Genomic DNA, 22,040 nt, shown 5'->3' on the forward strand with positions numbered 1-22,040 from the left:
ACCCAATGATTTCGCCTTTTGCAGTGAGACCTGAAGGTGAACTGTGTTTTATTCAATATAACATAGAATGATAAAGTAGACTGGAGTAATTCTATGACATCAAATTTTAGTATGCAAGGAAGAGTTGAGATTTGTTTGTTTGTGTTTTGTCTATTTTACTTTGTTGAGTTAATACCTCATGACATATGTTACCTATTGTTGGTACACATTTCATATGAAGAAAGTGTTTACTGCTGAATATAATTATAAAAGAACTGTAAAAATGTGTTTCTCTCCTTCTTTTTCCCCACTACATTTCGTGCACGGTCTAATGAGACATAGAAAACATTTTCCTGATTTTGCTGTGCTGAATCTGTGTTAGACTCAGTCCAAACAAATACAAGTTAAGCAAGATATTTTGTTTTTGTTTTTCTTGTCCTTGTTTTTCTTGTGGAAGCATCACAGAGTGCAATGTGTTAACATTTTTCCACACCGTGAAATATTCAACGTTTATGGTAATGATGAACCCCAAGTTATCTTCCACCACAAACTGTATAACTGCCTTTTAAAGCAGGCCTATGCCATCAAATGTATACTGTAAAGCAAGATTTTTCACGGCATGAAATCTTAATGAATTGGAGCGGACAATCTTTTTTTTTTTGTCTGTGGCAGGAAATAGAATTGCCACGTGACTGGCATTCAATGCACAAAGTATAAACAGGAACTCTCATGTGCATTTTGATTTTGTGGATCTTGGCTCGCAAAATTTGCAAAATTAAAATGCACGGGAACATCTCTGGTTTAACAGTAATCCCCAAGTGAAACCTCATTGAATCCAGAAGAGAATGCACATGTTGTTGTCTCCATTATTGTCACAGCATAGACATGTGATCTATAGAAGATGTAAACCCATTGGAAAAGGATTCAGTTTCCAGTGATAAACCCATTGAAGAAGAGTCCCGAGAATACTCACACAGGTGTCTATGGGAAATTTGTGTTATAGCAAAATCAGTCAGTCCTGAATGGGTAAACCTTTTATTATGCCCGGCCATTTTACCATAACGTACCATGCTGTCTCCTCAGTGATGAATACTCAAAACTTAATATTTCTGTATTAAAGTTAGCCAACAGTAGGTGAGCATAACAATTTGCCTTTATCTAGTTCAACCTCAAAGCCATGGTCATACAGTAGGGATTATGGGATTTGGTAGTCTCTATTAATCCGTTCCATACTGAATTCTGAAATCCCCATAGACTTAGTACATAGACCACCAGGTTCCCGTACGGAACAGGTTAATTGATGAAAGAGTTTGCAGATATTTCTGCCAATCAGCAATGACAACACTCCAGTGGCAGTGCCAATAGGCAATCAAAGCTTATTAAGCTTTAAAATGTGTTTGAAAAGGTATAAAGTTAGATAAATATTTATCAGTGCATGTGCTTGTGCTTTAGTATTTATTTGTAGTAGAAATATATTGGCCATTATAAATCTTTAGTTTGGAAACACTTTCAGTGAGAGGTAATTCTTGTACATATGTGACCCTGCACCTCAAAACAAACAAAAAGTCGCCAGACATGAATTTTTAGTTAAGACCATATTCTAGAAGAGCAGACTTTAAGCTTTAAAATGATGTATAATTCAAATCAAATGGACTCTCCTAACCTATCTAAATATTGGAAAGAAAGCACAAACCCAGGAAAAGTGTGAACTGAGAAAAGAGGCTCTGAAGTACAGTGTCTATTCAAGCGCTTAATCTTTACAAAACCGTCCTGGCTCTGCGATGAATGGGACAAAAAACAGGAAGTAAACCGCTAGCGTAACAACAATGACGGGATTATAAGATTAAACTGAAATTAAGCATGCCTCATTAAAACATTCTGTCCATAATTAATGCCAACTTTCAAAGCAGTAGCACTATCTGTTCAAAAGTTATTAGAGTTGAAAGTGAAGAGTGTGGACAAGGTTTTTCAGAAATGAAAAAGGGATTCTAAAGACACACCTAATCACACTATTCTAACAAGAAATGTTCGAGATAAACTGCTAAAAAAAACACATTTTCTTGCCCGTTTTATGATGCCAAATTTTAGCATAATGTAAAAGAAGACCCGCTCTTTCAGAAAATATGAAAAAGTCAAGTTCTACTAGGTTGACCCATTTCACTTATTTTCAGTCCTCACGCAAAATCAGTGTGTGCGACTTTTTGTTCGTTTTGAGGTGCACGGTCACATATAGTCTATGGACTTTTATCCATTGGATCTGTAGTGTGCAAAATGTGCAGCGCAATATTCATATTCTGTCCTACTTTCACCTGCAGTACCCAGTCAAATACAAGATGACAAGGGTTTAAGCAGCTTTTCGTAGTCCAGTTCTTTGCCTCGAAAGCTACTTTTCATGGATTCTGCATTATTCATGACAGGCTGTTAGCCGACACCCTGTGGTCTTGTTGCCAACTTGCATCCACTCTAGTGATTTATGGCGATAAATCATGGTAATATGATCCTTTGCTTTGAGTTGGTTGCTCCCAATCAACTGGGAAGGTAAGGGGAAAAATATATAATGAGAGCAATAATTTTATCCCATGTATCTATGCAGTGGGGCCTTTTTACATGACATCAATTACAGTATCTTGCTTATTGTTGCAACAGCAGCTCTGATTTTTTTTCATGGCTTTATCGTCCACCATAAAGCTGTGTGATCAATGGGTAGTGCCAGAGTGTTGTTCTGTACAGATGTATGTGGTTTGTGATTTTTATCCAGCTCTTATGGCGATTTGCAGTCATGGGCCTCTGCATAAGGTCAGGTGTCTTAACCCATTACCTCCGATATTCCATAAGTCTCTTTAGAGTTAACCTGCCGCACTCAGTTCCTGGAAGCAAAGAATTAACCCATTGAGGACGGACTGATTTTACTACAACAGGCATTTCCCGTAGACACCTGCCTGAGTATACTTGGGACTTGTTCTCAACAGGTTAATCTTAGATTCAATGAAGCAAAGGATTTTTTAAAACTGTTTTGCATATCTGCTTTATGTTGATTTATTCTACTGAATTCCTTTTGTTTTAATGGTGATAACGATGATGAATAACATTTATGTACAAAATGTAGTGCTTCATATGGGCATTTTGTAGCATAATGATAAAGAACAGAAAACCTGCAAAATACAATGACCAATATGGTGATATGTGTAGCAAACAAAAAAAAAACACCCCAGAAATTAATTTCATAATTGATTCAATAGTTGAGTTTTAAGCATTGCTCTAAGCTTGTCTGCACTGTGAGCTTTGTCTACACTTTATTACATCCATTCTTTTTGGAAATATGGTTATGAATATTGTGATATGTATAGCAAAAACAAAACAACAACAACCCAGAAATTAATTTCACAATTAATTCAATAGTTGAGTTTTAAGCATTGCTCTAAGCTTGTCTACACTGGAAGCTTTGTCTACACTTTATTATATCCATTCTTTTCATATCATTTCCAGCATTATTGTTTTCCTCTTAATAGAATGGTATCTGTTATATTGCTGGTATATAAAGGGGAGTGCCTTTTGATATTTCCATCAGTTGTATTTGCTTTCAGTGAAAATTATGTCAATATCCCAGCTAATTGTTTCTCCCCTGTACTGCACTGTACTTGGAAAGCGTGTGTGACTTTTAACCACTAACACCTGATTAGTAGCCTAACACTGGCTTCACTGTAGGAGTTCTATGGGAGGTGAAGGCACTCCTTTGTGCATTGTGAAGTTATAGTATAATAGATGGCAATGAATGGTATACCAGGGAATATTGCATGACTTCTGAAGGGCCAGTTATTGCACAAATTGAAGATAAGTGCAATATTGGGCCTTAACGAGTGCATCATTCCCTGGTATTCCATGAATTAAGCCATCAATGTAGTTATTATCATCTATAATCATTATCTAGAAACGGCATAAACTTTTATTGAAGAAGTACCATAATTCTACTAGCCTGAATTTGACACTGCACTGAAAAAGGAGCGGCTCACACTGTACTTACACACTGTGTATACGTACAGTGGATATGTAGCAAGATATTTGCGCACTTGTGAATTGTAACAATTAGAGTTTATGCACTTAGTACATATCAAGCATACGATGTATTATTGAACGGCCAGTAACAACGGTAGCCTAAAGGGAATTAATACATTGACCTATGCATTTTGTTCAATACGCTCTCATATGAAACAGTAAAAATTGAGTGGACAACAATACACGTTTTTAATGCCCGCTAAATCTTCCTATACAGATAGTAATCTACATTATTGCATTTATTTTAAATAACCTGTTGAGTATGGCCTGATTTTGCTATAACACGCAATTTCCATAGATACCTGCCGGAGTATACTCGGGACTAGTCTTCAACAGGTTAGTGTATGTTTAAACCTTACTAAGCTTCATTTATCGATTGGTGCACATACTTGTTTGTTTTTTGCTTTAGAATATGTAACTTTGTGAAGATAAGTTTGGTAGAACAGGGTTTATTTGGTCTTGTAATTAAGTGCTTTTTGACCCGTGATGACTATGGGCTGATTTTGCTACAACATGCATTTGTCATAGACACTTGCCCGAGTATATTCAGGACTTGTCCTCAAAGGGTTAAAGTGAAATCCAGTGAAAATTCATCATATATAGGTTCCACTGTGTCAAATGACACATTACATTTATATAAGATTTCGATCAGCTGCTACTGCAACTGTTCAGTATTAATGGTCTCTTTAGAAGAACAACTGAACATCTCATACCTTCTCCCCCATTATCATGACATGACAGAGAGAGAGAGGGAGAGAGGAAAAAAGCAATGCATATCCTGCAGTGGTGTCCTCTTTATCAGTGAACTTTAGATGGAGCTATCAGATCTGTTTAGAACTTATGAGGCTTTTAGTCCCACTAAAGGAGATATCAGCCACACTTAGACAGATCTCATGAATATATAAAACTTTCTAATTTCCCCACAGTGTTATTCCATTTCTAGACAGCAGCTAGAATCTCTATCTCTTTCTCTCTTTCTCTATTACCCACTTTCTGTCATTTCTCTCTCAGCCTTGTTGAGGCCATTAATGTAGAGGCCTTGATGAAATGAGTGTAGGCTTTATTAAATATTCAGTTTCAACTGACTCATGCCAAATCACCACCCCGTCCGTTGACAAATACTCTCAGTCACGTCAGATCCCGTCCAATGCCAAACTCACCACAGTGAGCATGTTTCTCGGGGTGAGGAGGAGCAAATGGCGCCCGTTCGTCATGTGAGTATCAGGGAGCGGTAATTTCCTTTTAATCCAATCTTTCGTGATCGTATTAAGGTTCTGTTGCACAGGGTTCCAAATGGACTCGTACTGCCGATGAAATGAACACTAAGGTTTGAATGAGGAGAGTTTGATTTGCTGTTGTGATTTTTTCAGTGAGATACGGTGAGGGAGTGTAGTTTTTGGATGTGGTAGCCATGCCATTGTATGTACCGGATGCATGTGGATGTAGGAACGCATCCCTAATAATGGGTTGGGAAGCTGACGGAAGGGTGATGCCACTTGTGTGAGATGCTGTGCCGTATCTCGCTACATGAGAGAGGAATGTGTAAATGTCTCTTTTTTTTTCTCATCATTTTTTTTCCTTTTTTGACTGAGCCTATGTGTGATGCAAGTGTAGGGCTTGAGTGTACATACGATAGCTTTTGATCATCATCTTTGCCATTTTTGCTGCCGAGAAATATAAGGCACCTTTTCCTGTACAACATGAATCTAATGCCACAAGTGTTCCCTTGGATTGTAAATCACCAGATTGTTGTGTTCACAGAAGAACGATCCAAACACACATGATTCAAGGAAGGTGTGCCTTGAAGAATGATGCCAACGTTGGCGAGGCCCGTAAGTGTAACTCGCGCCTCACGTAGGTTCTTGTTGTTCTTCAGGCAAACAACAGTATAATGTCATGAGATGGAGAAGTTAGTTATCTTTCCAATAATGGTACGTGCATATGTTGGACATTTATGTAAATTTTATCTATCTGTAATGAAAAAGCAGGACTTGTAAGGTTTACTTTATGTCGGCACCTCCATTCATGCAATAGGCAGGAATGAGGAGCTTAACCTGTTGAGGACGAGTCCCGACTATACTCGGGCAGGTGTCTATGGGAAATGCGTGTTGTAGCAAAATCAGTCCGTCCTCAAAGGGTTAAGATGGGAGAGAAAGAGTTGCCGTACATGTTTTACAAAAACATCAATTGCAATAGCCAAAAATTAGAAATGAGTGTATATGGGGTAACTGGTCACAGGAAAAAGATGGGTAGGAAGGGTATTTCTTTTAAAAATTCTTTCCTGTCCAATCTATCATAAATAGCAGGATATTGATATTTGCATGGATATTGCCCAAACTAGTGATACTGAGCGTGCAAATTATGAAAATGAGGTTAAACTCTTTGCTGAAATTGCTCAAAGCACATATTTAAGGCAGGAAAATGACTATTCTGTCTGTAATACTTTTGAGTTTTCTGCACTGCAGATTTGATTGCAGAGGCAGCACAATCATTTGTGATATTAATAAAATAAAAAACAACAACAACATAGGATAAGGGCTATATTTAGGGTTGGGAGAGTTGTGCATATCCGACACTTCTTTCTTCTTTTTTTTTTTTCTTAGATAAGTATTACATAGAGCTTGTTGATGGATCATCTGATTTTGGTTGAAAGATAAATCTTTACGACATCTGTATATGATTATAGGGGATTTAGACAGATAAATATTCTGCGTACAGATTATAATTATGCATAGCATCGTGTCGAGTTGATGGTCAATCAAATTGTATTTCAAGGCAAATTGTTTCTGCGAATGAGATAAAGCTACAGAATGGTTTTGAGTTGAACGACAAAGATTTGATAATATATACATATGTGTGTCTGTGTCTGTCTGTCTGTCCGTGAGGTTTCATAATCTATAAAACAAATGCAAGTGCTATTCAGCTGTGTAAATAATCCAGCCAGAGTTGATACATATTCCGAACAACATCCCCATCATTGAATAGTATAGCCCTGAGGTATGAATTCTTTCTGTGTTCCCACTCAGCGTCAACATACATGTAACATATGAAACACAGTCAAAGTATGCTGAGATATTACGCCTTCTGCTTGCGACAAAAATTTTGCTGATCTGAAAATGTATGTATTGTTTTATCAAGGGATTTGTTAAGGCTTGTTGTATCATAAACAAGCTTTCTGTGATTTTATCATCATCAAGTTGCAAATTTTGTGATTTTTTTTCTAGAATTAGATAGAATATGTTGTATGTACTGTAATCATGTCAGTCTACTTTATTGACTATTCAAATTTATTGTGTTGAATATGTAATCCCTTACATGTACATTTTGTATATATAACGCCTAAATAGATCCTTGTCATTTGATTGGTTGTTTGACATTGATCATTTAGCTCATTTCTCTCTGACATCATCATCCGTGCAATTGTGGCTTCATTTACCGTGCAATTTCAAATCCGTACGATTTGCTCCATTGCACGCGTGCCAAGAGCCTGGCACATTACGCATGTAAACGTTTGTGTTTGCAGTGTGTATGCGACAGCGCACTAGTGTAAAAGGCACTCAGTGAGCACTCTCTCGATCTCAGATCCCGCATATTGTCTCTTGTTTCTAAGTTAATAAAACATCAAATGACAAGGAGTTTAAACAAATAAACAAGGTGTTTAAACAAATAATAAATGTTTTTCATTCGTTCAATGGACAGTATATTTCATTCGATGAAAGATGAAATTTTTCTGATCCATTCAGCAAGGTGCAGCCGAGTTGGATGGTTTGCTTCATCTTTCATCGCATGAAATATTCTGTCCATTGCACTCATAAACATTCGTTATTTGTATACTAAAGTATGGCATCATTTTGTTTTTATAGTCCACAGACAAAAAAAATTGTCATTAGAGTATTGTATTTTGTATGAGCAAACATTAAGTGTTCCACCATCACACAATCAATTCATTTCACTCACTGCTTTCCATTTGGCAAACCCATGTGATATAATCAAAGTCATTTTTCATTTTGCGATGAAAGTGTACAGACAAGAGCAGAAATGAGTTCAGAAGTACCAACAGGCTATGCATAAAGTGGGTAAAGGTCATAGTGGGTCCGCAAACACCTAGCTAGCCTTAAAGTTGGCAGCCTTTTAGTATGAGCATAAAGCCATGAATGAACTTCATAGATGCGTGTGATTTAGAGTACTTAATTTTATTATCCATGTGGTGAGGATTGAGGGAGATAAAGGGGAAAGGGGTGAGAGACAGGCACCAGGTAAAAAGCATTGGAGTGCGGTGTTTGTAGTAACCATGGTAACACAACCATGGGTAAGGGATGTTATGTAATGGCCTATGAAAGCTAGGGATCTGGAATGGGTCATTTTTCATATCTGAAGATCCCCAGGGTCATCCTAATGAGCCCTATTCCACTATGTTCTTGATAATGCAAATATATATTTAGTATGCACAAAGAGGACACTCTCATTTTTTGGATAGAACGGTTTAGAGTTATCACATAAATACAGGGTTCATTCTTTGTCCAGTTTATCACTGAATTTTTGCAGAAGGTCACAGTCAAAGACATTTTGTTTTTTCTAGTTCCTTAGCTTGGAAACTAACTTTCTTTTTTCCCCTTCTTTCTCACTTTGTTACTTTTTTTTGGTCTAGCTGGTGGGAGGGTGATTTAGGAATGTCAGCTATAAAATCTACTCTCTACATTAGATCATATTCCAGTGAAATTCGACCACACTGCACTGTTTATATTTGATGATGAGTTCATGATTTATTGCTATCTCCCTCAAAGCCACTAGAATTTCACAAGGGAAAGAGTGGTCGCTGCATGATCAGCTGACTATGAAATGTGGTTTTGGGAGCTACAGTCAACAGTGCTTGTCAAGTATACTCAAGTAATGTCAGAAAGAGAGAGAGACAGAAGAAAGAAAGCTCTGTAGAAATAAAATGCACATAACCATTATTTTGATAAGCCAGTAGAGCATGCCAGCAAAGTATTTGTTTGTTGTTGTTTTTTTCATGACTGTCAACGATGAACATTTTTTTTTTTCAAATTTTCTTTTGCTCTGCTTTGTTTGCTGACTGACATGCACAATGATGGGGCTCAACTATAAAATGTTCTAAGTACCATCAACACACTCTCTCAACATGTAGCTGCTGTAAAACGAGGAATGTTCACATATGCATTTTAAGTTCGCGAGAGCCAAGATTTGCAAAATTGAAATCCACATGATAGTTCTTGTGTACACTATATGCATTAAATGTTAGAGGCAACTTGCGAAAATGCCATGCTGCGAAAAAGGCTGTCGGCTCCAATTTGCAAAAATTTCATGTCGCGAAAATATGGTGATTTACAGTATTACAGTGTACATTGTGAATAAAGTTCTAACTGGTCATCCAGATGCCACTTGAGGATCACGACCACTATTGAAATAGATTCAGATTCAGATTCAGGTGCACTGCTGAGTACTTTCTGTGCTGTTTTGCACAGATATCTGGATACTAGGTAATTGCCAATAAAAAGAGATTGCCGAATCCCCCTAAATGTGTATTGTATGAATCTGGACTTCCAGTTGATCTGAGCCATATTTCTTGTTTGTTTGTTTGTTTCATTTTCCATCTGAGAAGATGGCTGGATAGCCCATATTCAGCTACACTAAGCTGGTCTTCATGGGATCCAGTTGGATGTAAGGTGGGACCACAAGTGGGATGTTTTACATGTATATGAGTTGTGACTCTCTCATACACGGGACCTCCATTTTACTCCTATCCGAGGGACAGAGTGTTTTGCCTCTTACTAGAGGGGATGATATGATTACACACAACATTGCTCAATGGGACCCGAGAATCGAACTGTGGTCCTTTTGATTGTGAGGATGACATGCTCCCTGAGTGATGATGAGAGAGCTTGGCAAGTTGAGATAATGTGTTTGGCACAGAACGGGGTATTAACCCATTTAGGATGAGCTGATTTTGCTGTATCACACATTTCCCATAGACACCTGCCTGACGGGACAAGTCTTCAATGGGTTAAACATTCACACCTAGAAGCATTCCAGCGAGAAAACAAGCCTCCATATAAAACACCATAGGGTCATAATACCAAAGAGCTCTTTGTTTTGCTATTTTTATTCTGTCTTGCACATTTTACAAAGAAATTATATACATGGCAATACTGTAAAACACGATATTTTCGTGGCATGAAATTTTTGCGAATTGGAGCCGACGGCCTTTTTTGCGGCATGAAATTTCCGTGAGTTGCCTCAGACAGTCAATGCATATAGTGTAGACAAGAACTTTCGCGTGCATTTTAATTTCGCGAATCTTGGCTCTTGCGAAATTCACGAAATGAAAATGCACGCGAACATTCCTCGTTTCACAGTAATTAAATGTACATATTGCCAAGTGGAACAAAGAAGAGAATGAATACATGCGATTAATACTTAAAAATGTACATGAAATTTACAGCTGCAAAGAATTACAACTTATAAAGTTGGAAAATGCAGATATTGAAAACTTCAAGAAAGACTGTCCTTGACATGAAATTATAAAAGAGTGATGTGATCACCCAAATTGCATTTGTCCTCTCAAAAATGATCTTGGATTGGGATCATGAACTGGCTCACTACCAAAAACCTATAATTTTTGCTCTCTCTCCACCCCCTATATATTTCTTTTCTGCTGCATCTGCCCCCACCTGTCTGTCCCCCTCCCATCTCATATATATTTCTCTTGCTCAGTCTGCCCATTCTCTTTCTGTATATCTCTCCCTCTCTCACTCTATCCCTCTGCCTGTCTGTCTGTCTTTCTCTCCATATATATTTCTCTTGCTCAGTCTACTCCTTCTCTCTCTATGTATATATCTCTTTGCATCTCTCTCTCTCTCTCTGCCTATCCCTTTTCCTGTCTCTCTATGTATCTCCCTCACTATCTCTCTCTCTCTTTCTCTGTACTCTTTGACTTGCTTCGAGTTCCATGCAATATGAATCAAGTGACATGCTAGCCCTTGCAGTTCAGTGTTCCTTTTTCGTGTTCGATTCATGATAACATTGTAGCCAGGTGAAAGATGGTACAAGACAGGGATATGTTATATTATTATTATCATTGTAATATTTATTATCCCTAAGGTAGCCCACCTCCTTCTGAGCCTTTACAACTCATTTTGATATTAAAGGCACCGTTACTCAATTATTTCATGAGAACTACCTCATTTAACATTATAATTCATATCAATAGTGCATCGTCATTTACATGTATCACCAGTTTCATGTTGTATGATATTTTACTCTATCTTTTCATACTATGACTTTTTTTTTCTTCAAATTTCTATTTCGTACTCATCAAGCAACAACCGATCGATCAATGTCATATACTAATGGGGCAAAAACTGGCTCCAAATGACTCTGCCATACGTTGAGGAAGAGAGTGTCTGTCATGACAGCCTCTTCTGGGACCGACCACCGCTTGATGCTTCCATGTGGTCCTAAATTATTCCTCCAGCAATATGTCTGTATCGCACAGTCATCAACATGCCTTCGATCAACACCATTTCTACCGTTATTTTCTTTGACTCTCTCTCTATATCTCTCTTTTTTATTAGCCTCGGTTCAAGGCTCTTATCCTTTCTGTTCAAAGTCAAGTTTTATCCATAATGGCGATTATGCACGGCAAACAGTCAGGTGTTAAATATAAAACACCAAGCTGGTGTTAAATTTCAGGTGCTCATTTTAGGTGTTTATATTAACACTTTGTGTCACTTCAAAATGTAAACTTAGAAAAAAAAGTACTTAGTTCCTGTTCTTCTTGTTGATTTTGAACTTCAAAAAGAACGTACAAGAACTTCCTGTTAAAGAGAGAGAAATGTGAACACATTTACACCAAAGTAACACCACTTGGTGTGGTCTCCTGTTCACACTGGGCGGGCGTTATATCATTGAAATTAACACTAGCAATGTCAAATCAACATCATGTAGTGTCATTGTTGAATTGATACCAGCGCAGTGTCAAAATATCACCAGCTACAGTGTCAAATTAACACCACAAAGTGTCAGGTGAACACTTTTCAATGCCATCACAACATACTTTCTATACCTGTCAGCGTGGACCTTTACTGACAATGGTTTGTATTAAATTGAACACCTGTGGTGTTTAATCTTATCACCAATCTTTTTTTTTTTTTTTTGCAGTATGATATCATTGGAGTGTAGCATGTTTTGACAAGTTTAAAGGGAATTGAAGTCCTTAAATCCAGAAAGATATGAAATGAAATGCCAAGATCAAATTTTGCTCAAAATGCAAACAAGTGCTAAGAACACAGATTATTTGCAGTCATTTATCCCACATGACACCCTTTTATAGCATCTTCATTTGTCAATTGGTGTCATGTGACAAAAAGGTTATCTTCACTTTTTTCATTTCATAAAGGTTATATTCACATAAAACTCTTGAATTGCTGTTCAAGTTTCATTTGCCATCTTTGACATTCATAGTTTCTTATTAGAATAGGTTCTAGTAACTTTCCTGATGATGCAGGCATGTTTTCAAGACAGATTACAAAGTCTTTTCTTTGTGACATCATAGTGGAAGACAATATGAGTCTTTATACATGATATACGGTGCCACTGACTACATGTAATTATGGTCACACATGCAAACAGTCATATATGACCCATTTGGCCAAATTGAGTAGGCCTACAAGTACTTGTTCATTTCATACAATGTATGCTGAAATAATCAAAATGGTCTTGTGTGTGTAGATCTATTAGTGTGTGTAGATATATATATATTTTTTTTCATGGTTCTTATTATCTTACTTCTGTGTGAAAGAAAAAAAAAAATTATCTTCATCAAAGGTGACCTTTGACCTTTTCAACCTGCTCAGAACATGCCAAAAATACACTATGCACCATGGAACACTATTCTATGTCATGAATTCATGATGTATCTGGGGGCTAGACTATTTGTCTGACTGCCTATCTTCCTTTACTTCTCCCTTCTACTATCCAGGGACCTCCAGAAGTATGTCTACGAGGAGGCACAGAAGCGGATGGTGTTGTCACGGCAACAGAAGTTCAACGAGAAGCACTGCATCTGCTGTTTCTCATCCTTCGGATTTATCCTGAACAGGAAGACCCGGTGCAGGGTACGTTGGCAGATGCATGGCTGCGGTGAAGTAGACAAGACTTCATCCCTCTCAGGATTAACAGGATTACTGCATTTCTTGAGAATAGAGATGCTGATGTAGAACTGTACGTACTCTCTAAAAAAAGTCGATTGAAAATATTCACTCTTAAAGGAGTGAATACAAAAAATAGTGAATTTAGAGTGAAATTAGAGTGAATTTCGATTGAAAATGTTCATTTTCACTCGTTTTAGAGTGACCTCAGGGATCACTCCAAAATCTTCGAGTGATCCTTGAGGTCACTCCAAAATGAGTGAAAATGAACATTTTCACTCAAAATTCACTCCAATTTCACTCTAAATTCACTCCTTTTTGTATTCACTCCTTTAAGAGTGAATGTTTTCACTCGATTGTTTTTAGAGAGTAAAAGAACGAACAAAGAAAAGATAGAAAGAAAAATGAAAAAAAGAAACAAGGACTGTGAGAAAAAAGCATATGAAATAGTTGTCCTTCAGATTTTAAATTATTTCTGACCATGCATGCTTCAGCATCCTGATGTTCTACAAAGCTTTTCCCACTTTTTTTTTCAATTCATTACATGGATATATATAAAAAAGGAGGGGAAGATGGCATTTTTCTTGTTTTGAATGAAGAAACTCATGTTAATCTTTGCCAAAAGAGTAAATGCAGAGTGAAAAAAAATAGAGCATAATGAATTGCGTCCATTTTTATAGAAATCAAAGTGCCAACTTTGAGATGTGTGGTTATCATTCAGTAGGTTCCCTGTCTCCAGTGTTTACCAAATTTGCTTTATAAATGCACATATGTTCATATAAAATCATTATATTCATATGAAAAGGTCAATATTTTACTATTCAGTGGACTTAAAGGGAAAGATTACCCAAGTATACATGCAAATTCAATAAGTGAATGTAGTGTTATTAGTACCACACATCAGTAAAGTTTGAGGAAAGGCAGAAGATCCATTCAAAAGTTAGGAATTTTTAAAGTTTTAGTGCTGCCATCACTGGATGGGAAGACTGCAATAATTTGTGATGTCATGGCAAAACAACTACTATATGTGACCGTGCACCTCAAAACGAACATAAAGTCGCACACACTGATTTTGCGTGAGGACTGAAAATAAGTGAAATGGGTCAACCTAGCCGAACTTGACTTTTTCATATTTTCTGAAAGAGCGGGTCTTCTTTTACATTATGCTAAAATTTGGTATCATAAAAAGTGTGTTTTTTTAGCAGTTTATCCCGAACATTTTTGGTAGAATAGTGTGATTATGTGCGTCTTTAGAATCCCTTCTTCATTTCTGAAAAACCTTGTCCACACTCTTCACTTTCAACTCTAATAACTTTTGAAAGGATAGTGCTACTGGTTTGAAAGTTGGCATTAATTATGGACAGAATGTGTTAATGAGGCATGCTGAATTTCAGTTTAATCCGATAATCCCTTCATTGTTGTTACTCTGGTGGTTTACTTCCTGTTTTTTGTCCCATTCATCGCACAGCCAGCACGGTTTGGTATTCCTAAAGATTAAGCGCTTGAATAGACACTGTACTTCAGAGCCTCTTTTCTCACTTCACACTTTTCCTGAGTTTGTGCTTTCTTTCCAATATTTAGATAGGTTAGGAGAGTCCATTTGATTTGAGTTATACATCATTTTAAAGCTTAAAGTCTGTTCTTTCAGAATATGGTCTTAACTAAAAATTCATGTCTGGCGACTTTTTGTTTGTTTTGAGGTGCAGAGTCACATATATCTTTGTATCATAAAGAAATACAACGAGAATTCCACATTTTTTCATTTTCATTCTCAATTTTTCATTTTCCATTCCCAAATTTTTATTCTATTCTATTTCAGTACACATTCCTGTGAAAAGAAAGTGAAATAAACGTTGAATTACCTTTGAATTTCCTTTGTATTTTCTTTATATCGTCATTCTGCTGTGACGTCATGAACTGCAATAGGTCTTCTAATCTGGCGATGGCAAAATTTAAACTGTAAAAAACAACATCTTTTGAAAGGATTGTCCAATTTTCTTCATATTTTACTGATGTGTCCTACTAATAATGCTGGATTTACTCAATCTACATGACCTATTTGGATAAACTTCCCCTTAAACCCATTGAAGATGGTCTGATTTTGCTATAACATACATTTCCAAAAGACACCTGCCCAAGTATTCTTTGGACTCGTTTTCAATGGGTTACAAATACTTTGTTTGTTTGTTTGTTTGATAGATACTTTATTTTCTGCAAATCAATATACATAAGTTACATAATCATGAAAATGCAGGAAATATACAAAGTAAATTAAACGCAAAGTCGTTTGACTTGCATAAACCACGATACATACTAAGTACATAATCATGAACACGTAGGACATATGTAAAGTAAATTTAACACAGTCTTTTGACTTGCATAAACAACGATATGAAAGAAATTTAATATACAGTATGCATGTCTATGCAGCAGTGATAAGAATAACATTTATAGTTAAGAAACGGTTATGCAGAGGGCCGCCATTATAAGCATTGCTTGAAAAGATGGCCGGCCCGAGGAAAAGATAAGGACGTACTAAATTCGTAACGATATAAATTCTGCTGCGAAGGTAGCAGGGGAAAATAAACTCTGGTGTGTGATGGTGGTGGTGGTGAATGTGTGTGCAGGTGCTTGAGGGTGCACAATAGCAGATAGGCTGGAATTTAGAATAGTAAAATTGGTTTACTGAAAGAGGGGACGATATGCGCTGTTGCTATCAGGAGACCAACATTAGTTACAGATTTATATAAGTTATTTGTTTTTAGTTCATATTTGAAATATACTGTAATAAAATGTACTTCTTTAAGTTTGCTTTAAATGAAAACAAGGAGGCACACTGTTTCAACTCCTCAGGAAGAGTGTTCCATGTATCCGGACCTTGATGTCTAATCGACTTTTGAGCAAGTAAAAGCTTTGGATTTATACTTAAGTGAAAATCATGGGAACGACGGGTAGGGTATGAGTGAATATGGTCATTGGTTACTAGGGTATTATGAAAAAATGGTAATGCATTTCGAGTGTGTTTATACATAAATATGGCAGTTAGGTATAAATGTATATCATGGGCCTTCAAAGTTTTTAGGCGATAAAATATGGGGTCAGTGTGAGCCAAAAAATGTGAATGTGTGCATATACGAAGAGCCTTTTTCTGGAGAAGAAAAATTGTGTTCAATTTTGTTTTGCTACTGTTGCCCCATACAATATTACAGTACATTACATATGGTAAAAATAAAGTGTTGTATAACATAATTAAAGTTTGATCATTAATCAAATATTTTATTCTTCTTAAAACACCAGTTGCTTTAGATATTGCTGTTGTAATATTCTGAACATGAGTATTCCAAGTTAGATTGCTATCTAGGGTTACTCCTAGGAACTTGGTTGAATGTTTCTCAGCAATGTTTATATCATCAATAAAAATACTTTGAGGAAGGGTGGGTTGGGATTGCAACGTATGAAAGTGTATAAAACATGTCTTATCAATATTCAATGAAAGCTTATTACTTCTAAACCACTTCGAGATGTTGCTTAATTCCGTATTTAATGTGTCAACCAGTGTTACAATGTCCTTGTGGGAATAAAAAACATTGGTGTCGTCTGCAAATAAGATGAAATTTAAACGAGGAGAGGAGTTGATAATATCATTGATATAAATCAAAAAGAGTAGGGGCCCAAGGATAGATCCCTGAGGGACACCGCATGACACGTTTGAATATGTTGAGTGAGTGAATTTAAATACAACATATTGTTTTCGATGACTTAGATAACTTCTGAACCACGACAGAGTAATCCCTCTCACACCATAGTTATATAATTTTTCAAGTAAAATATCATGATCAATAGTGTCAAACGCTTTACTAAGGTCCATAAAAACTCCAATTATGTGCTCCTTTTTAGAAAGCGCATCAATAATATTATCAACAGATTTAATTATAGCATAATCGGTAGAAAATCCTTTCCGAAAACCAAACTGATTCGCATTTAGTATTTCATTTTCAATCATGAACGAGTGGAGACGCTTGTAAACTACTTTTTCTAAAATTTTCGATATTGCAGGTAACAATGAAATGGGTCTATAATTTTTCACCATTAAGGGATCTTCTCTTTTATGAATGGGGATAACTTTGGCCGTTTTGAAGGAGTCTGGATAATTTCCGTTGAGTAGGGATAGATTGAATATATGGGTGAGAGGGGCTGCTAGGGGGTAAATTATTTTTTTCAACAAATTCACACTTAAATTATCAGACCCACAGGATTTACTACATTTCAAAAATCGAACAGTATCAATAATTTCCGATTCATTAATTGGAGTAAAAAACAAAGAATTTTGATTACTTTCAAATAAATAATCTTTATAATTCTTTGTATCATTTGCAGGAATAGATGCTGCTAAAGAAGGACCAACATTAACAAAAAAATTGTTAAAAATATTTGCAATTTGGTCAGGATTAGTAATAACATTATCGTTATGAGTAATGCTGTCAGGACATTCCGTAGGTTTCTTTTTGAGTATTTCATTAACAGTCCGCCAAAGAGCACTTTTATCATCCTTATTAGATTCGAGTTTATTTGAAATATATGATTTACGTGAGACTCGAATCAAGGTAGTTAATTTATTTCTATATGTTTTATACCTTTTCACATTTTCAGGAGTAGGTTTTCTCAAAGATATTTTATAAAGACGGTTTCGAGTGAGAATGGAACGTATAAGGCCTTGAGTAATCCAGGGTTGCCGAGCTTTTTTCCAAAGAAAATCATGAGTGGAAGGCATGTTGACCATTTGTTTTTGCACACTAAGGTTTCAGTAGCGGTATTTCAATGTAAGGGGAAGTCAGTTACCAGCTATAGGATTGCAGTGCTTCTAATCTTTATTGGAGTACTGTTTGTCTTGTACTGGTCAGTGTTTGATCAACGATTTGATCAGTTTAAAGATAACTTTTAAATATTGTGGTGGCTTAATTTTAGAACTAGAGGAACTATAGTGACTGAACTCTGTAATGATGTTCAAATGCATGAAAGCAATACCCTCCATTCTGGAAAGAGAAGAAATTAAGAATTATGCTCTATCATCTGATCTGTAAAGAAATATTACCCATGTCAAGAAAGTGTTAAAAGAATTGTATAGTTTTGGTTGAGAGGGGGTTTTAGGTTTTTAGCTCACCTGAGCCAAAGGCTCAAGTGAGCTATTGCGATCGCCCTTCGTCCGGCGTCCGTCGTGCGTCGTGCGTCGTGCGTCGTCCGTCGTCCGTCGTCCGTCGTCCGTCGTCCGTCGTCCGTCGTGCGTCGTCCGTCGTGCGTCGTGCGTAAACTTTTTACATTTTCATCTTCTTCTTGAAAACCCCATGACCGATTTTTATCAAACTTGGCAGGTAGCATCCCTAGGGGGTTAGGAACTCAATTTGTTAAAATGGGCACCATGCCCCACCCAGGGGGCCCCCAGGGGGGCCCAAACCCCCCAAAATTAAGGAATCTGTAAAAATCTTCTTCTCTAGAACCAGAAGTGATAGAGCTAAGTTAATACTATGAGTTAGTACATTGATGACTGTAGTTTCAAGTTTGTTCATGGCAGAATCAGGGGTGCCCCCCTTGGGACCCAGGGGAGGGGGGTGGGGAAGGGTTCTAATGGGGCCTAAATTGTACATTTTCATCTTCTTCTTGAGAACTCCATGACCCATTTTCACCAAACTTGGCAGGTAGCATCCCTAGGGGGTTAGGAACTCCATTTGTTAAAATGGGCACCATGACCCACCCAGGGGGCCCCCAGGGGGCCCAAACCCCCCAAAATTAAGGAATCCGCAAAAATCTTCTTCTCTAGAACCAGAAGTGATACAGCTAGGTTAATACTATGAGTTAGCACATTGATGACTGTAGTTTCAAGTTTGTTCATTGCAGAATCAGGGGTGCCCCCCTTGGGACCCGGGGGAAGGGGGGGGGGGGGTGAGGAGGGGTCCTAATGGGGCCTAAATTGTACATTTTTATCTTCTTCTTGAGAACCCCATGACCCATTTTCACCAAACTTGGCAGGTAGCATCCCTAGGGGGTTAGGATCTCAATTTGTTAAAATGGGCACCATGCCCCGCCCAGGGGGCCCCCAGGGGGCCCAAACCCCCCAAATGAAGGAATCTTTAAAAATCTTCTCTAGAATCAGAAGTTATAGAGCTGAGATAATACTATGAGTGAGTACATTAATGACTGTAGTTTCAAGTTTGTTCATAGGAGATCCAGGGGTGCCCCTCTTGGGGGTAGGGGGGGGGGGGTGGTTGGAAGGGTCCAAATGGGGGCCTGAATTGTACATTTTCATCTTCTTCCTGAAAACCTCATGATGGATTTTTGTCAAACTTGGCAGGTAGCATCCCTAGGTGGTCAGGATCTCAATTTATCAAACTGGGCACCATGCCCCACCCAGAGGGCCCCAGGGGGCCCCAATTCCCCCAAATTAAGGAATCTTGAAAAAATTGGGCCCTTATTGTACATTTTCATCTTCCACTTGAGAATGCCTCGTCAAATTTTGGTAGAGCTGTGAATAATTTAGATTAGTGACTGCGTGAAAGGTGAACTTGCGATACTCAGGTGAGCGCTAGACCCGCGGGTCTCTTGTTATATTTTTGTAATATAATGAGAAACCTCTGATGAAAATTGAAAATGCATACAATTCTAATAGGAAATCAATGTTTATTTGATGAAAATCAGTTGTGGAATGGCTGAGATATCCAAAAATAAAGTGCTCATAATAAAAGGTGGGTCCCAACTTTTAATAAGACCACTTTGTTCTTGGATATCTTAGCCACTTCAATTTTGATTTCCTTTTAGAATTGTATGCTTTTTCAAATTTCACAAGTAGTTTCTTGTTATCCCACACACACACACACACACAAACACCCAAATTAAACCAAAACAAAACCTAAAGCCCCATCTCATCCAAAACTATACCATTAGTAAGTGAATGGTTCATTCAGACACTGTTGTGAATAGGATATAGTGAGGAGGGGTTGGTAGGGGTGCATGCACTGGTTGTTCAGTTTTCTGTTGATATAATTTACATCATCCGTACACAAGAATTGATAGACCTAGTAGAATGCCTTTTTTCCCCACAAGTGTCTGTGATCACAAAAACCAGCTAAGAAATTAAAATACAGTAAGATTCAGTGTCATGATTATCTGACTATCACCTCTGTCATTCCTTTCCACCGACAAACTTTCCTCTTCTGATTCATTCAGGTATGCCAATTCTTCATTTGTAAGAACTGTCGAGCGAAGGCAGAAAACAAAGATGACACCATCTGCATTGCGTGCATCCAGCAACAGTAAGTCTTCTAGTCTCGCTCCAAGGCAGCTGGAGTTGTATACAACCTATATGTTTGAAGTCTTAGCAATTATTGCTGCTGATTTTTTTTTTACACGTCAATCTCTTAAACAATAACATGATGTATGAAGGCATGTTTCTCCTTTATTAATCTGTAAGAACTGTCAGAGCAAAGACCAAGCGGAAAGATTAAATTGTTACATCTGTATGCTTCAAAAGCACTCCAGTCACCGTGAGTCATGTAGGCTTGCTTCAAGGCTGTGAGTTGCACACAGTGAATAGAGTCTTAAGTCTTCAAAGCAAGGCTGCTGCTGTTTTTGTTGGGTGTTTTTTTTTCATCTCTCTGTAGCAAAAGTGTCATGCAATACATGCAGCTTCTGTACCTGTGAAAATAATATATGAAGAGTGCAGTTGAATAACAAAAGTGACCTTACCTGGCCCATGCGGCAATGGAGCTTGACGTAAGAGGCTGGTGAGTCACTGTGGCTAGCGTCAGCATTTATGATCATTAGTCATAATTTAGTCCTGAGTTCAGTTTAAATATACCTGTAGCTGAATTTAGGCATGAATGCATGCAGGTTCTTTTGATACCAATCGAAACCTGTAGGGCGATGTGAAATAAAAAAGATGACCTTACTATGAATGGCGCCTTCGTGTCAAAGCAACCTGTAAGAGTTAGTCACCAGACCTCGCTTCAATTCACATCAGCTTTTGCTTTGCAATTTTATTTTCAAATTCTTGTAGCAAAATGAATGCATGACAATATGCTGAGTCTACATTTTGTAAGAGCAGCAAAACAAAACAAATAAAAACAAATCTAAGCAAATCAAGTCCACAAAGACAGCAACTACAGAAAGACACCAAACTTGCCTGGTCTAGTTTGAAGCCTTCTGGAGTGCTATGAAAACAGACTAAAGATTAATAGAATTAAGAATTTCTCCCATAATGAACAAATCTTGTGTTCAGCATTCATTGTGCCACATTTATATCTATATTGCACAGGGGGAAATTGTGAGCATCTTTAACTCATGAATGTTGCACAGTCAAAAAGATCTCTCTTACATGTACTTATGAAAAGTCATTCTACAAGGTACACTATGATCTTGCCCCAGACTAAAGAATTCGAGTGGTTGCTTGTATACACCCACTGCATATTAAGAGAACATAGTAAAGGCTTGTGTTGTATCTGTTTTAAGTTGTTGGCACACTTTACAGAGGTTGACATCAACAGACAGTTAAACAAATATTGTCACTGTGTGCACTGGTGATAATCCCCTATCATACCCACTATTAAAACTCTGGTTGTCTGGCAAGACCACAGCAGAACATGTTTGTTTCACTAATTGCTCTTGATACAGAACATGCATACTGTAGCTTTAACCCGTTGAGGACGAGTGACTGTCCCCGAGTATACTCGGGCAGGTGTCTGTGGGAAAGGCGTGTTGTAGCAAAATCAGTCCATCCTCAATGGGTTAAGGCTATTTAAAGTCACTTGCTACTATTAAGGCAAAAGCTTCTTCATCATTAGGGTATTATGA

The 22,040-nt window shown here is 37.4% G+C and overlaps 1 protein-coding gene across 1 annotated transcript in view; it reads left to right on the top strand.

Moving 5' to 3' along the window:
* LOC139744357 (uncharacterized) overlaps nucleotides 1-22,040 on the top strand; it is a 122,998-nt gene that overhangs the window by 59,922 nt on the left and 41,036 nt on the right. Inside the window, exons 3-4 of the mRNA XM_071654799.1 lie at nucleotides 13,031-13,166; nucleotides 20,418-20,503. Of these exons, the coding sequence (XP_071510900.1) occupies nucleotides 13,031-13,166; nucleotides 20,418-20,503 (222 nt within the window). The remainder of the gene's footprint in view (nucleotides 1-13,030; nucleotides 13,167-20,417; nucleotides 20,504-22,040) is intronic.

This window comes from Diadema antillarum, unplaced genomic scaffold (genome assembly GCF_040938485.1).
Source record: "Diadema antillarum isolate AM-2024a unplaced genomic scaffold, OU_Dant_1.0 seq00001162_RagTag, whole genome shotgun sequence".
Taxonomy (NCBI): Eukaryota; Metazoa; Echinodermata; class Echinoidea; order Diadematoida; family Diadematidae; genus Diadema; species Diadema antillarum.